At 39.0% G+C, this 15439-nt stretch overlaps 1 protein-coding gene and 1 long non-coding RNA gene across 2 annotated transcripts in view; both read left to right on the top strand.

The window, feature by feature from the left end:
* Positions 1–1084: 1084 nt before the first annotated feature.
* LOC107722241 (patched domain-containing protein 3-like) lies at positions 1085–4199 on the top strand. The gene is made up of 4 exons (XM_016530525.1): positions 1085–1777; positions 2083–2210; positions 2298–2443; positions 2526–4199. Exons 1-4 carry the CDS (start codon positions 1085–1087, stop codon positions 4181–4183), a joined length of 2625 nt encoding a protein of 874 aa, XP_016386011.1. The 3' UTR covers positions 4184–4199.
* A 10375-nt stretch (positions 4200–14574) lies between these two features.
* LOC107722242 (uncharacterized) overlaps positions 14575–15439 on the top strand; it is a 19048-nt gene continuing 18183 nt past the window's right edge. The window contains exon 1 of the long non-coding RNA XR_001637788.1: positions 14575–14585. This is a non-coding gene — a long non-coding RNA (uncharacterized LOC107722242). The remainder of the gene's footprint in view (positions 14586–15439) is intronic.

The following is a 15439-nucleotide window of genomic DNA, read 5'->3' as shown; positions in this document are numbered from 1 at the left end:
ATGCGGTTTAAAGTAAAAAAAACACATTATTTTCCACATACTGTACATTATTGTTTCTCCTCTATGCCCCGCCTTCTGAAACGCGTCGATTTTTACAAAACTCATCGGTCTGAAAAAGCGAGGTGTGCTGTGATTGCCAGCTATTCAGTGCGTTGTGATTGACCGAATACCTCAAGCGTGAGACGGAAATGTTACGCCCCTCACATACTGTTGATGCCGTGTCCGGCCGGAGCGACGAGACATAAACATTAAAACCCATTACAAACGAGGCATTTGTTGCATCCAGTGGGGACATAATTAAGGATTATAATGACTTATACTGTCTTTTTACACGTTGCGTTGCATCGCGCCGCGTAAACATAAAACCATGTCTGCATTTGTGATAAGAGAAATGACAAACAACAAGTGTTAACGTTAATCCACACTGCCCATCTTTGTGTGAACATTTGGGCGGTGTTATGCAAATCTTCCCACATAGTGTGGTAGATATGTGGGGGCGTGTTCGAACGAGCCGTTTTAGGGGGGTGTGGCTGACTCTTAACTTTTATAAAGAATATCTCTTTGGATTTGAGACTTTAGTCTTTGCAAATTTACAGATCTTCTTTATGCACCAAGAGCTTGTAACACTCCAAAGAGAAAGGAAAAAATGAAATCGCATCATATGACCCCTTTAAAAAAGGTCTTTTCTGACACTGATACCAAAGGCAGGTGGCAACAGTGTTGCCAAGTCCGCGGTTTTCCAGCGGAATTGGGCTACCTTAACACTGTTGCCGCGGGTTGTTCTTAATGTCCGCGGGGTTGAAGCGACCCCAATAACGTGATATTTAGCCCCCGGAATGCGATTTTTACCAGGGAACCCCCCTCGAAACGCGATTGGGCTAGTTTTGAGTAGCAATTGGGTGGGTTTTGTTGTGAAAACCTGGCAACCCTGGGTGGTAAAGAGAAAGTCTGTTAATAAGTAACCAATAATTTGTTAATGTGTAACAAATGAGTTGTTAGTGTTCAGCTCATGACATCACTGAGTGACTGTAGACGGAGGAGACGTAGAAGAGCAAGGCATTCACTGCTGAAGCGTGTCTGGAGGATGGCGAAGTGTAAAACCGACTGCATCGAAAGGCCTTTGTCTCTGGCCTTTCAAAAGCTCGGTAGTGTTGTTGGTAGATATCCATACGTGTTTCTTTTATTACCTTTATTTGTAGCTGCTGCCCTTGGAGCCGGTTTTATCTTTCTTCAGGAAAGGGAGGCAAATGATATTGAAGACCAGTTCACACCCGTCAATGGACCTGCCAAGCTGGAGAGGGTGATTGTGGTGGAAAACTTCCCACCATCTGAAGAGTTTTCTCAGTTACGGCTCACGTCTGACGGAACGTATGGCTCTCTGATCATCACAGGCTTGCATGAAGAAAATATATTAACTGAAGCAGCTTTTATCGAGATTTTAGAGTTAGACAGACGAGTGAAAAATATAACAACAGGAAACACTTTTGAAAATCTTTGTGCCAAAACAAAAGGAAACTGTTTGTCAAATCCAATTTTAGACATTATAAATTACAATGCTACTCAAATAGTTTCTTTAGCTATAACATATCCGATGAATGATGGCATGTTTTTGGGAACAAGTATCGGCGGTGTACAGCTAAAGCCGGATAGCGCAGAGATATCCAGTGCAAAAGCGGTCAGGCTTTTTTATTTCCTAGACGAGGAGAAGACAATGGAAAACTCTGAGTGGCTCAATGGCTTTCTACAACTCCTGTCAAACTATACACAACAGAAAACAGTAAGTAAAAATAAATAAATAAATAATGATTGTGAGTTATATCTATATGCATATAGATGCCTAATTGTGTGTTTAAATGTACCTCATTTTACATTTATCAATTCATCTCTAAGTCAAGCACCAATAGTCGTTGACGTAGCATTTCTAATATACTGATATAATGCACCGAACACACATATATTTGCTTAATTTTCTGCCTTGTCATGTCCTGTCATAATTTGTCATAATTATTTTGCATTGTTCTTCGACACAATGAAACACATTTATGTATGCAGTACTTATACTGAATTTTTTCATTTCTACAGGTCCATGTGTCTTACTTTACATCAGTATCAAGACAGAATGAGTTTGAGACCAATGCAGACTCTGTGATCCCTCTCTTCTCTGTTACATATTTCCTGGCCATTACCATTTCAATTCTGTCTTGTTTGAGGTATCGTGAAGTATTAAAAACGTGTCAAATAGGCACGTGTACTTGTCACTAGGTGTCTTTATCCCTACAGCATGTCTCTGTCCGCAGGTTAGACGTTGTCAGGACGAAGGTGTGGGTGGCTGCGTTCGGCGTCGTCTCCGCCGGTTTGGCTGTGTTGGCCAGCTTTGGACTGCTGCTGTTCTGTGGGATGCCGTTTGCCATAACCGTGGCCACAGCCCCGTTTCTGATTCTCGGTCAATAACATTCATTCATTTCTTCACCTATTGGGGTCTCACAGCTGATGCTGACAGGCTCACAGTCTCTGCTTTCCTGCAGGTGTTGGTGTTGACGACATGTTCATAATGATCTCCTGCTGGCAGAAGACTGAAGTTGATAAAGCTATTGAGGTTCGCTTAGCAGAGACGTATAAGGAGGCCGGCGTGTCCATCACCATCACCACACTGACGGATGTGCTGGCGTTCTACATCGGTCTCCTGACGCCGTTCCGCTCGGTTCAGTCTTTCTGCATGTACACCAGCACAGCTCTTCTGTTCTGCTACGTCTTCAACATCACCTTCTTCGGCGCGTGTCTGGCGTTCAACGGGAGACGAGAGAAAGGCAACAGACACTGGCTGACCTGCATGAGAGTCCCAGAAGCCACTGGTGATGCTAAAGGGTGTTATGTTGGTGGAGCTTATGATAAAAACACACGTAAGGAGTTTGAAATGCCAATGGATTCATTCTTTAAAAACTATTATGGCCCTTTTCTGACAAGAGTGTGGGTTAAGGTGCTTGTGTGCCTGATCTATGCCGGGTATTTGGCAGTCAGTATCTACGGGTGCTTCCAAATACAGGAAGGTCTAGATCTGAAACATTTAGCGGCAGATGGCTCATATGTTGCTGATTACTATGACAATGAGGACGAATTCTTCTCTGATTTTGGTCCTAATGTCATGTTAGTTACAAAGGATGAGCATTTCCAGTACTGGAACCCAACTGCTCGTGAAAGTCTTGACTTGTGTTTGGAAAATTTTCAAAATCTGACAATGGCAGACTCAGACCTTCCACCTATTTCTTGGCTTCATGTATATGAGCAGTTTGGGATGAATTCTGGTTTTGATGTAGACAATGAAACACAATTCAAAAGCCATTTAACCGCATTTCTTAATTATTCTGGTTTTAGCCAAGATGTTAATTTCACTAACAATCAAATTCATGCATCACGTATGTTCGTTCAGACGGTGAACATCCGCACTGCGATCGATGAGAAGAACATGCTGAATGCGTTTAGAGAAACCGCAGACGAATGTGGGAAGTTGCAGACGCCTGTGGATCTGATAGTGTACCACCCCGCGTTCATCTATTTTGACCAATATGCCGTCATCATCACTAATACGATCCAAAATATAATAGTTGCTACATGTGCCATGTTAGTCATTTCACTCCTGCTGATCCCGAACCCGCTCTGCTCTCTCTGGGTGACGTTTGCCATCGCATCTGTCATTGTGGGAGTGGCCGGTTTCATGGCATTATGGGATGTTAGTTTAGACTCCGTGTCTATGATTAATCTTGTTATCTGTATCGGGTTTTCTGTGGACTTCTCTGCTCACATATCCTACGCTTTTGTGTCAAGTGAAAAATCCTCAGCCAATGAGAAAGCCATAGATGCCATCACTAAACTGGGCTATCCGATCGTTCAGGGAGCCGTGTCCACTATCGCTGGTGTGGTGGTGCTTGCGGCTGCTAAAAGCTACATCTTCAGGACCTTCTTTAAAATCATGTTCTTAGTCATTCTGTTTGGGGCCATCCATGGCATCGTATTCATACCTGTGTTCCTGACCTTCCTTAGCACTTGTGGCCAGACATGTAGTAACAGCCATGAAGAGAATAAAGAAAATCTGCGCAGTAGCACAAATGAACCACAAGCAGAAACAGATATGAGCAATTCACGCACCAGGATAGTGGAAGCTCATACAGATCCCGACTGTTACTGAGCTGGTCATCTGGAGTTCACCATGTTCATACTGTTTTCACAGCTCGTTTGGTTTGTGTTATAGCTGCTGTGTAAATTATCTGTTCATTAATAAAAGTCACTTAGCTTTATATTTTATGCTAAGAAAGTAAAATACACAAAAGGTTTGTTAACAGAGGTTAATAGTTCAGGTATCAACAAACAATGAACAACAATGGTTTTCACAGAACCTATTCATGCATCAGAATATGTAGAACATACATATTAACCTTGATCAATAAATGCTGAAAAAAACATTTGTTTATTGTTAATTCATGATTCCTAATGCATCAACTGATGTTATTGAACTGAACCTCGTTGTGAAGTGTAACTGATGTTATGATGGCAAACCTCTTTTTTCAGTTTTGCTCTATTTGACACTTTGATTTAAACATGCAAGAATATGCTAAAGCTAATAGCTATCATTCTCTTATGATATATGTATACACTGCACGTCACATTTTTGTACAGCATGTGTGTAATTTAGTTTAGTAATTTTCTTATTCTTTTCAGCAGTATGAAATTATTTAGCAAACAATTTCCAATTTCAAAGCAGTTATTTTCAGTATCTATTCATTTGAACACTTAAAGCAAACACAACTGCATATGTAATCTGGTTACTTTTTTTAACCTCATTATTGAATGCTGGGATTTTTATGTTTGACATTAAAATAATTTAATCTCAATTTAATTGTGTAGAGTTTCCACTGAAATTAACCACTGAATGAGCAGTTTAGACACAATTGGGTATAATAGCTCTGTTGTTCTCTCGTGCATAAGCTGTGCAGACACAATATTTTCCATCCTCTTATTCAATATGGGTAGACCAGGGATGGATGTAACATTTTTTACATTTCTGTTTGTATCTTGAATTTCTTGTAAGTCAGTGCATTCAAAATGTGATTCAAACTAGTTACAAGTGTCTGCTATTAAATGGCATAGCTGTTATCCTTGCAGCATAAACAGAAAATGCATAGTTTAGTTTCAAACATGAGAAGTGAAATGTTACAATTCAGCCCATAGTTCAGGTTAGTTGTAACATACCCTGGGGTGAGATGTAACATTATGCAATAAGGATTATGACGGGGGGGAAAAAGGATTTTAAAAGCTTTTGAGCAGATGTGTGTGTGTGTGTGTGTGTGTGTGTGTGTGTGTGTGTTTAATCATGTTTGTTAATGTTAGCCATAGTAATTGGCCATAATAAAATTGAACTTGAACACTTGAACATTGAGAAACGCCCCTCGGTTTGTCTTTATCTTCCAAGACCTATATATAAATAAACATATAAATAAAACAAAAAGATTTGCTTGGAGTAGGAGTATAACATGTTTCACTGATGTTACAACTAACCCAGAGTCTTGTAGCCATGAACTAGCTCACCTTACAGCTAACAGCCAAAACATTAGCTCTAACAACTTGCATGAAAAATATCTACACAGACACACAATAAACATAATTTAACTTTGATGAGTTTAACTATACAAAGCAGGGACTGACATCACAAAAAAGCAAATATATAAAAAGTTACTTTCTTACCCTTAAAATTAGTTTTTCTCCTCTAAAATCTGCTATCTGCCAAAGGGCTCTACTTCCTCACATGTGCAATAAAGACTAAATTGAGAATGTGTTAAGTAAATTAGTTGATTTGTAACTTGTTCCATATTTGAGAAATTGGAAGTGTTACATCTGACCCGTGTTACAATGATCTCCAGTCTCCCCCTACTAACAGCTGTTCACATTACCTGAAAAGTTTCTTTCTCCTTTATTGCAAAAAAAAAAAAAAAAAACACAGTTAAATGCTTTGTGGATCATCTATTTATTTTGTTACCAGAGGTTGTCTGCATAAAGTAAAAAAAATCCTGTTTTATGCAAGTCCCTGTAAATAAAATCATTAAAGAGGTGTTTTGTCCGTTGGTCACCTCATCACAGGTGTGGAGGCAAAATATATTGTAAGTCACGATTGTGTTGTAAGTATAAGTACATTATGCCACTTTACACATGGCTTAAATGGTTCTGATCAAATTATACATGAATAATACTGCTTTTCCCTCTTCACAATTAATGGACTACATAGTTGATTGTTAAAGGGGTAGTTCACCCAAAAATGAAAATGTGATGTTTATCTGCTTACCCCCAGGGCATCCAAGATGTCGGTGACTTTGTTTCTTCAGTAGAACACAAATGAAGATTTTTAACTCATACCGTTGCAGTCTGTCAGTCATATAATGGAAGTGGATGGGAATCACGGCAATGTTTCTCAATGTTTTTTTGACTCTCAAAGAAACAAAGTCACCTACATCTTGGATGCCCTGGGGGTAAGCAGATAAACATAAAATTTTCATTTTTGCGTGAACTATCCCTTTAAATGGGAGACCTTCTCTGATCATCCCATATTCTGACAATTTAGGCTAGTCCCCATCATGGTTGAGTAAAGGTGAATACTACTCATAAATGGCTGTGGGGAAATTCTCACTTGAAACAGAGTGGAGGCTTGGACCTGGAAACAGTATTTGTCATGTCACATCTTAAGAAGCACATTCCTAAACCCTCTGTGACGTGCAGGTGGATGAAGAAAGCAGACAGGGAAAGTAGATCTAAATGCAGGCAGTTTAATAACAAAACAAGAACAAACAATAAGCCAAAAACAAAGGGAAACATGGAACAAAACACAAGCAGAAACTGCACCATTACATACAACAACTGACTAGGCACAAGGGAAACACAAGGGATATTTATACACAGGATAACAAAAGGGGACCAGTAGATTGACAATCTATTTTCCTGTTTAACGCTGTAAAGCTGCTTTGACACAACCAGTATTGTATAAGGCTACGTTTTACAACAATGTTGTCAAAAACTGAAAAGTTTTTCCGTTGCGTTTTTAAAAAGTTTCACGTATACACGACAACATTTTCAAAATGATTCGCGTTTACACATATCTGTGAAAATGGCCAAAAACGCTGTATGACGTATGCCAGGCCAGTAGTTTGCGCTGTCACCTTGTTAGTAAACAGTACCTGTAGGGAAGCGACAATTATATGATGTTTATGATGCGTCTCCGCTGTTGGTTGTATTATTGGTGAAGTAAATCCACACTTTGCTGAAGTAGTATTAGCAAACTCTTAAGCAGCAACAACAGTACCATATACGCCATTGCTGTGTATTGTTCTCGCTTGCTTTTAAAATCGACAAATACTGTGCATGTCTACATACCTAAGGCCGAGTTCACACTGCATGATTTTAGCCCGATTTTTCACTCGCCGACAGGTTTTGCGAAATCGCCGACAAATGCCCGAAATCGGAGGCAAATCGGTGCTCGTTCACGCGAGTGACAATCACGCAGTGTGAATTATCAAAGACGCGATCTGAGGGAATCGCCGACACGTTGCCGACACCCGTGAAATATTTGGCGTGCTAAATATCTGAAGCCGTCGCTGATTCACAATCACGCTGTGTGAAATTAGTACTGACTGAAAAACACATCGGCGATGACCTACAGCCAATGAGGACGAAGAGACAGGGCAGGGGGAAAGTTCGGGGAGGAGTTATATGAAACGTAGTTTGCAGACCAGTGTTGCCAAATCCGCGATTGCCGCCGGTTGTTTTTCATGTCAGCAGGTTGAAGCGACCCCGATAGCGTAATATTTAGGCCCTGGAATGCGAATTGTACCAGGAGAACCCCGCCAAAAAAAATTTTACCCCCCGAACGCGATCTTTACTGGGGGACCCCCTCGAAAGCAATTGGGCTATTTTCAGGCTAGTTTTGAGTAGTAATTTGGCGGATTTTGTAGCGAAAACCTGGCAACCCTGCACCAGACAGAGCTGTTGGCGATTCTTCCTATTGTAAAGTCATGCAGTGTGTAACCTCCTGTCGTCGTTCCATCGTGCAGTGTGAACACAGCAGCAACTGAATGCTACCCCAGATAGTCGTTCAGTGTGAACCAACAGTGATGCAACGTCTTTGAAAATTGTGCAGTGTGAACTCGGCATAACACGTACTACGCATTCAACTCAACTTAACTTTATTTCTAAAGCACTTTCAAAAACCACAATGGGCACCGAAGTGCTGTACATGAAAAAAATAAAATAAAAAATACATACATACAACCCAAATACATAGAATTTACAACACATTATTAAAAGCCAAAGAAAATAAATATGTTTATAACATCCTCTGAAATGTTTTTTTAAGGACAGCGGAAGCTTATTCCATAATCTAGGAGCTCCCACGGAAAAAGCTCTAGCTCCTCTACATTTCAAGCGCGATCGAGGAACCGTCAGACACAGTTGATCCTTGGTGCGAAGAGATCTTAAAGGTTGATGTAGACTAATTAAATCAGAAACATACTCTGGTGCCAAGCCATAAAGAGATTTAAAAACATATAACAGCACTTTATACTGGATTCTGTATCGAATCGGGAACCAATGTAATGAAACCAATACGGGGTAATGTGGTTTCTTTTTTTCGTACCAGTTAAAAGCCTAGCAGCTGAGTTCTGAACCAGCTGCAGGCGAGAGAGGGAGGGCCTGACTCACACCCAGATATAAAGCGTTGCAATAATCCAAACGAGAAGACACAAAGGCATGAACAACCTTCTCCAAATCACTGAAAGAGAGAATAGACTTCAACTTAGCTATAGATCTAAGATAAAAAATTTTTTAAAAACTATTTTTAACAACAGCATTTATTTGGCAATCAAATTTAAGCTCGGAGTCAAAAATAAAACCAAGACTTTTCACAAAGGAAAGTTTATTCCCAGGCAGCAATAACAGATTGTCATTAGAATCCATACCACATCCTTTCTGGCCAAAAACAATAAACTCTGACTTGTCCTCATTCAATTGGAGAAAGTTGTTTGCCAACCAACACTTCACATCAGTCAAACAGTTATACAAAGGCTCAAGAGAAGATTGCTCCCCATATTTTATAGGGAAATAAATTTGAGAATCATCAGCACACAGATGGTAATTTATACCGTGCTTATCAAATATCTTTCCTAATAGAAGCAAATAAATGGAAAACAAAATGGGTCCCAAAATCGAGCCCTGAGGAACCCCACACGTTAATGGTACAACAGAAGAAGAACAATTTCCCAAACTGACTGAAATGGTTCTACCCTTAAGATATGAGGAAAACCAGTCCAAGGCTATACCCTGGATACCCATTTGGTCTTTGAGACGATCGATGAGGATATCATGATCAACCGTGTCGAAGGCAGCACTGAGATCCAACAGTAGAAGAACAACAGGACTACCCGAATCTACATCTAATAAAATATCATTTGAAACCCTCAATAAAGCAGACTCTGTACTATAACCAGCTCTGAAACCTGATTGAAATCTATCGAAAATATTATTACTAACTAAAAAATCATTCAGTTGTACAAACACAATCTTCTCTAATATCTTTGAAATAAAAGATAGTTTCGAAATAGGATGAAAATTATTCATATCTAAGGCATCAAGATTCACTTTCTTAAGAAGGAGCTGAACGATAGCATGTTTGAACAATACCAGTAGACAAACAACTATTAACAACAGATAGCACACTTGGACGAATTGAGTTGATCACCTCCTTAAATAAAGTAGATGGAATAACATCACATGAAGAACCAGAAGGCTTCATATGTGCAACAATATCTTTAAGTTGTGACAGAGACACAGAAACAAAACTGGTCAATTTTTTCAAAGGAGCAACAAAAGTAGCAGGATCATTAGTTTCAGATGAAATCCGAGAGTGCATTCCAAAAATCTTACCAGTAAAAAAATTGTAGAAACTTTTCACATGTGTCCACAGAAAAAGAAATTGAAGGAAGGATTACAGGTTGAAGTACTGTATTAATAGTAGAGAAAAGTATTTTTGAATTATGACAATTCTTTGAAATAATGTCAGAAAAATAGTTTGATCTAGCTAATTTAACTGCTCTTTGAATATATGCTTCAAAAATATGCATTTTCAGTCCCCAAAATGCCGTTGTCGTGTAAATGAACAGTCAAAACACATAAAAAGTTTCCAGTTTTTGGATGAAAACGTTGTAGTGTAAACGGCCCCTAAAGCGCTATACAAATAAAGGTGACTTGATCAATGAGTTTCTATGGGAACTAACAAGCAGATGGGTGTGGTCCAATGAGTAACTATGTCAACTAATGAGTGGAACTAAGGCGACAAACAAGGCACACAGCAGACAGGGGCAGAACACACACAGCGAACATGTAACACAGCCCCCCACCTAGGGAGCCGATACCAGACACTCCAAACAAAAGTTGACAAAACAGAAAACACACAAAAAGTCCAGGGACCTGTACCATTATGGTAGTTGAACAAATTCAGAGTTACAGGATTAGTTTCGAGTTGACAAAACCAAACTACTCCAATCCGGCTTTGTTGGTACCATGATACTGATCATCAGCTTTTTTTGTTAACTCTGGCTTTGATCCTGAGTTTGTGGAGCACGTGCACATGAATGTATGACATCAGCGCTAAACAGCCAATCACATGCCTTGCAACACAGAGCAAGTGTATATATTTTTTTTAATATAGTGACCTTGAATTTGGAGGAAGAGAAACTGGGGGAGTGACATATTTGCGTCAGACATGTGTCACTTTGCTGTCAGGTTAGCTGTGGAGTGTAAGTTACTATGGTAATAAGCGCCACTAAAAGCCAAGTCACTTTCATGGTACCTAAAACCCAGGATTGGTGCAAACTAAACTGAATCTTACCTGGCTAGCCAGCAAATCCGGCTTCATGCAAAAATATGCATTTTCAGTCCCCAAAATGCCGTTGTCGTGTAAATGAACAGTCAAAACACATAAAAAGTTTCCAGTTTTTGGATGAAAACGTTGTAGTGTAAACGGCCCCTAAAGCGCTATACAAATAAAGGTGACTTGATCAATGAGTTTCTATGGGAACTAACAAGCAGATGGGTGTGGTCCAATGAGTAACTATGTCAACTAATGAGTGGAACTAAGGCGACAAACAAGGCACACAGCAGACAGGGGCAGAACACACACAGCGAACATGTAACACAGCCCCCCACCTAGGGAGCCGATACCAGACACTCCAAACAAAAGTTGACAAAACAGAAAACACACAAAAAGTCCAGGGACCTGTAACATGATGGTAGTTGAACAAATTCAGAGTTACAGGATTAGTTTCGAGTTGACAATACCAAACCACTCCAATCCGGCTTGGTTGGTACCATGATGCCTGATCATCAGCTTTCTTTGTCAACTCTGGCTTTGATCCTGAGTTTGTGGAGCACGTGCACATGAATGTATGACATCAGCGCTAAACAGCCAATCACATGCCTTGCAACACAGAGCAAGTGTGATTCACTTCTTGCGAGAGACCCAGCGAGATTCAAAACTCTTTCGCTAAAGGTTAAGAGATTGAAGAATATGAGGAATTTAAATGCATTTACACTGAAGAAAGTACTTGTCCATGAAAGAGAACAAATAAAATAAATTATCTTGCTCTATCAGTGCAAGTGAAACTTGTGAAGTTAGTTTAAATGGTTGATAATAGCGATAGAGACTCTAATATGTAAGATTACATGTAGTCATTTTTAAAGCGTTATCTATTGATTATACAGCTTATTTATATTACATATGACCTGTATATATTAATGTTCATTTAAAATAAATGATTTATAATAATTGTTAAATTAAAATTGCATGTGTATTGATTAATAATAATATAAATCATATAATAATTATATAATTCATATAAAACCCTTCTAATTAATTATCATTAAATCCAGACAATTTTGTTGTTAATATATATATATATATATATATATATATATATTTTTTTTTTTATTTGAATACGCGCCCTCTAGTGGCGAAAATTACATATTGTGCCTTTAAAGGATTAGTTCACTTCCAGAATAAAAATGTCCTGATAATTTACTCACCCCCATGTCATCCGAGATGTTCATGTCTTTCTGTCTTCAGTCGCAAAGAAATTAAGGTTTTTGAGGAAAACGTTCCAGGATTTTACTCCGTATAATGGACTTTAATGGGAACCAGCGGGCTGAAGGTCCAAATTGCAGTTTCAGTGCAGCTTCAAAGGGCTCTACACGATCCCAGCCGAGGAATAAGGGTCTTATCTAATGAAATGATCAGTCATTTTCTAAAAAAAAACAAAAAACAAAACATTTATATACTTTTTAACCACCAATGTTAGTCGTACACTAGCTGGACTTCACGCATGATGTAATCACGTTGGAAAGGTCACGCGTGACGGAGGCGGAAGCACTGACCCAGTGTTTACAAACCGAACGTGCAAAGAAAGTCAAACGCACTTTACAAAAAAAGTAATTGTTGTTTATTTTTTAACACAATTACAAAACTATTATAACATCTCAAATACTAAAATAAATAATAAAATGTTTTTGCATAACTCTTGATGAGTTTGACTGACAGCTGTTTTAGGCACTTATGAATTATCCAGGTTGTCTCGGGCAGGAATTCGTGTGTGTTCACCCATTCAGTTAACCTATAATTTGCAGCTGTATGTTAGAAAATGTTAGAAAAACAGCAGCAATGCATAATTCTGTAAAAAGTACTATTAAAAACTTGCACTGGCACGGAAGAGAACCCGTCCATCAGGCCGCAAATAACGGTAGACTTTTCAGTTCCAAGCGCAGGCTGATCATGTTCATTCTGTAAAGCCGGGAACACAACTGTCAGGCCGATAATGAATGTAATTTGGACTCAGTTAATGTTTGTTTTCATTCGGTGTTTAAAGTCATTTAGTGTGCGGTGTCTAAAAAATTTAAGACCAGCTGTTGCCAGTCGTCCTCACAAAGATTATTTTTATAATATTTTTAACTGACGGCGGCGACTAACTGCGCTTGTTTCCGAATATGTAGGCCTAGCCTAACGAATTAACAAATAAAAAAAATCGCAAACATGACATTTCTGAATAAAATAATTTTATACACTTTAATTATAGGCCCTTTGTAATATATTTGAGGAAATATGATGAGGAAATACAGTTCCATGAATAGGCTATTTTTGCAGTCAGCATTTCCAGTGTTGGCAGCATAACATTGGGAGCATTACACGTTTACTGTAGAGTGTAGACTGATTTAAATTAAAATTAAAATATACAGATAACATTTAAAATGACTTCTGTTTCAGAATAAATAAAGCAGTATTCAATTTTCGTTTTAAGTACTACTCAGGTTTTGTATGTAGACAGATTGTATACACAGTTCTCTTGTATGACTTAAAGAGATAGTTCACCCAAAATTGAAAATTACCCCATAATATACTCACCCTCAAGCTATCCTAGGTGTATATGACTTTCTTCTTTCAGATGAATCCAATCGGAGTTATATTTAAAAATATATATATTTTCATTTTTGGGTGAACTATCCCTTTAAGTGACAACTGATACATGTCTGTGTTTTCTATTTGTATTAGTTGAGCAGACATGCATTAGTGACCTGGGGTCTCATTTATAAAACTCTCCATAGATTTCATCTTAAAATTGTATGTATGCACAAAAGCTAGAACCTGCGCAAAAATCCCTTTCACGATCTCCAGCTGGAGTGCCTATGAACTCCACCAGAGGGCACTCCACCTCTGACTCTTGCCACTCTATCCCAGACATCTCATCATCTCTGATTGCATTCACCTGTGTCTTGTTTCCTCATCAGTCTCACCCTATTTAAAGCCTGGTTCTACACACACTCATGGCTCAGTATTTTATAGCCTGTAACGTCTTCTTTTTGTCCGGTATTTCCTAGTTCTTTCTTGCCTTGCCTTACTTTGACCCTGGACTGTTTCCTTGGACTCAGTGCTCCCTGTAGTGGCGGTCACCATCCTATGTGTTTGGGCTACTCACTGCTCTGTTGGGCTACTCCCCGCCCTGGTGGTCTGCCTGCTCCACCCTGGCTCCCTGCTCTGCCGGCTCCGCCCTGGTACCCTGCTCCGCCATGGCTTCCTGTTCCGCCGGTTTTGCCTAAGTCCCCAAGTCCTTCTCCAGCACATGGACCTGGCACCCCGTTCCTCCGCCTGTTCCGCCTCCGCTCCACCTCCTGTTTCCTTTTCTTTGATTGTTTGCTGCCTGCCCTGCCCATCGCCTGTTTACTCTTTTGTTTTATCCTGGATTATTCCTGTTTGCTGTTGATTGACCCTGCCTGTTTTGACCACTCTTATAAATAAAGCCTGCACTTGGATCCTCAACTCCGTTGTCAGGCCTCCACGTTGCACAGCCAGGGGAAGATTGTGCGTATGTGCATTTCCACCCCGTCTCCTCCCTGAAATCACCATATATGGAGCTTACAACACCTAGTTTTACTGTGCATAACCTCATCTGCATATCATTTCCATGCATATTCCCATCCACGTGACACCATGTTTAACACCTTCAAAGGTACAAGACATTAAGAAAATATGAGATACGGACATATAAATGCCATTTGTGCCATACACAATTTTTATTGATAAAAATCATCTAGTATCCTTATGTTTTAGAATAACTATATCAAAATATCAATAAAGACAAAACTGTTTAAAATAGTTCTCAGATAAATATTTTAGAATAGAGATGATCTCATTCTTTTCCACTGGCCAAATAGTATTTCAATTGTCTTAAACAATTAAAATCAAATTAAATGTAAACAGTTTTGCTGATAAGGTGAACATCTTTTAGCTATTTATAGTGGAAACAGATAGGCCTATATTTATTGCAGTGTAAATACAATTGTCTGACTCGGCCCGTCACTGACAAAGTATTTTAAAAAGGAAACGTACAAATTACCATTTTCTTCAAGTTGTATCCTTCAAATACAGTGGTATTTTTCATAATGTTGTGGAGATGCCTTCACACGACATCAACACCTCCGTGCAGCTGTGGTTGTACAGTAAAAGTTATTATCATTGGACCTATTCAAACCGGACAATGGACCATTCGACAACCGAATATAGAGTCTCTGCCATAATATCGAAGTAAGTGTGCATCATTGATCATTGTTCTCGCTAAAAATATTTTCTCATAACATGAGATCTGCGGATTAGTTTAAAGATGAATTATTGTGCACCTATAGCACTCCTCCCTTTCATTAAAACATTGATGACACCTACATGCCACAGGAAAAGTGATCAAGCGCATCCACTATAAATATGTCAAAATGTATATAATTTTAGTTTAATTTCTGCATAATGACTTTATGTAATTTCAGTGCTTAATTAATGTGAGTAGAGTGGATTATTTAATGTAAATGTATA

The sequence above is a fragment of the Sinocyclocheilus rhinocerous genome, unplaced genomic scaffold (genome assembly GCF_001515625.1).
Source record: "Sinocyclocheilus rhinocerous isolate Xijiao unplaced genomic scaffold, SAMN03320098_v1.1 scaffold1506, whole genome shotgun sequence".
Classification (NCBI taxonomy): domain Eukaryota; kingdom Metazoa; phylum Chordata; class Actinopteri; order Cypriniformes; family Cyprinidae; genus Sinocyclocheilus; species Sinocyclocheilus rhinocerous.
This window is presented reverse-complemented; position numbering and strand designations above follow the sequence as displayed.

Excerpts from the sequence above, each read along its gene's own strand:
- LOC107722241 (XM_016530525.1), top strand. The coding sequence starts at position 1,085 with ATGGCGAAGTGTAAAACCGACTGCATCGAAAGGCCTTTGTCTCTGGCC. Across the intron at positions 1,778-2,082 it reads ACTATACACAACAGAAAACA|GTCCATGTGTCTTACTTTAC; the intron begins GTAAGTAAAAAT and ends TCATTTCTACAG. Across the intron at positions 2,211-2,297 it reads TCAATTCTGTCTTGTTTGAG|GTTAGACGTTGTCAGGACGA; the intron begins GTATCGTGAAGT and ends CTCTGTCCGCAG.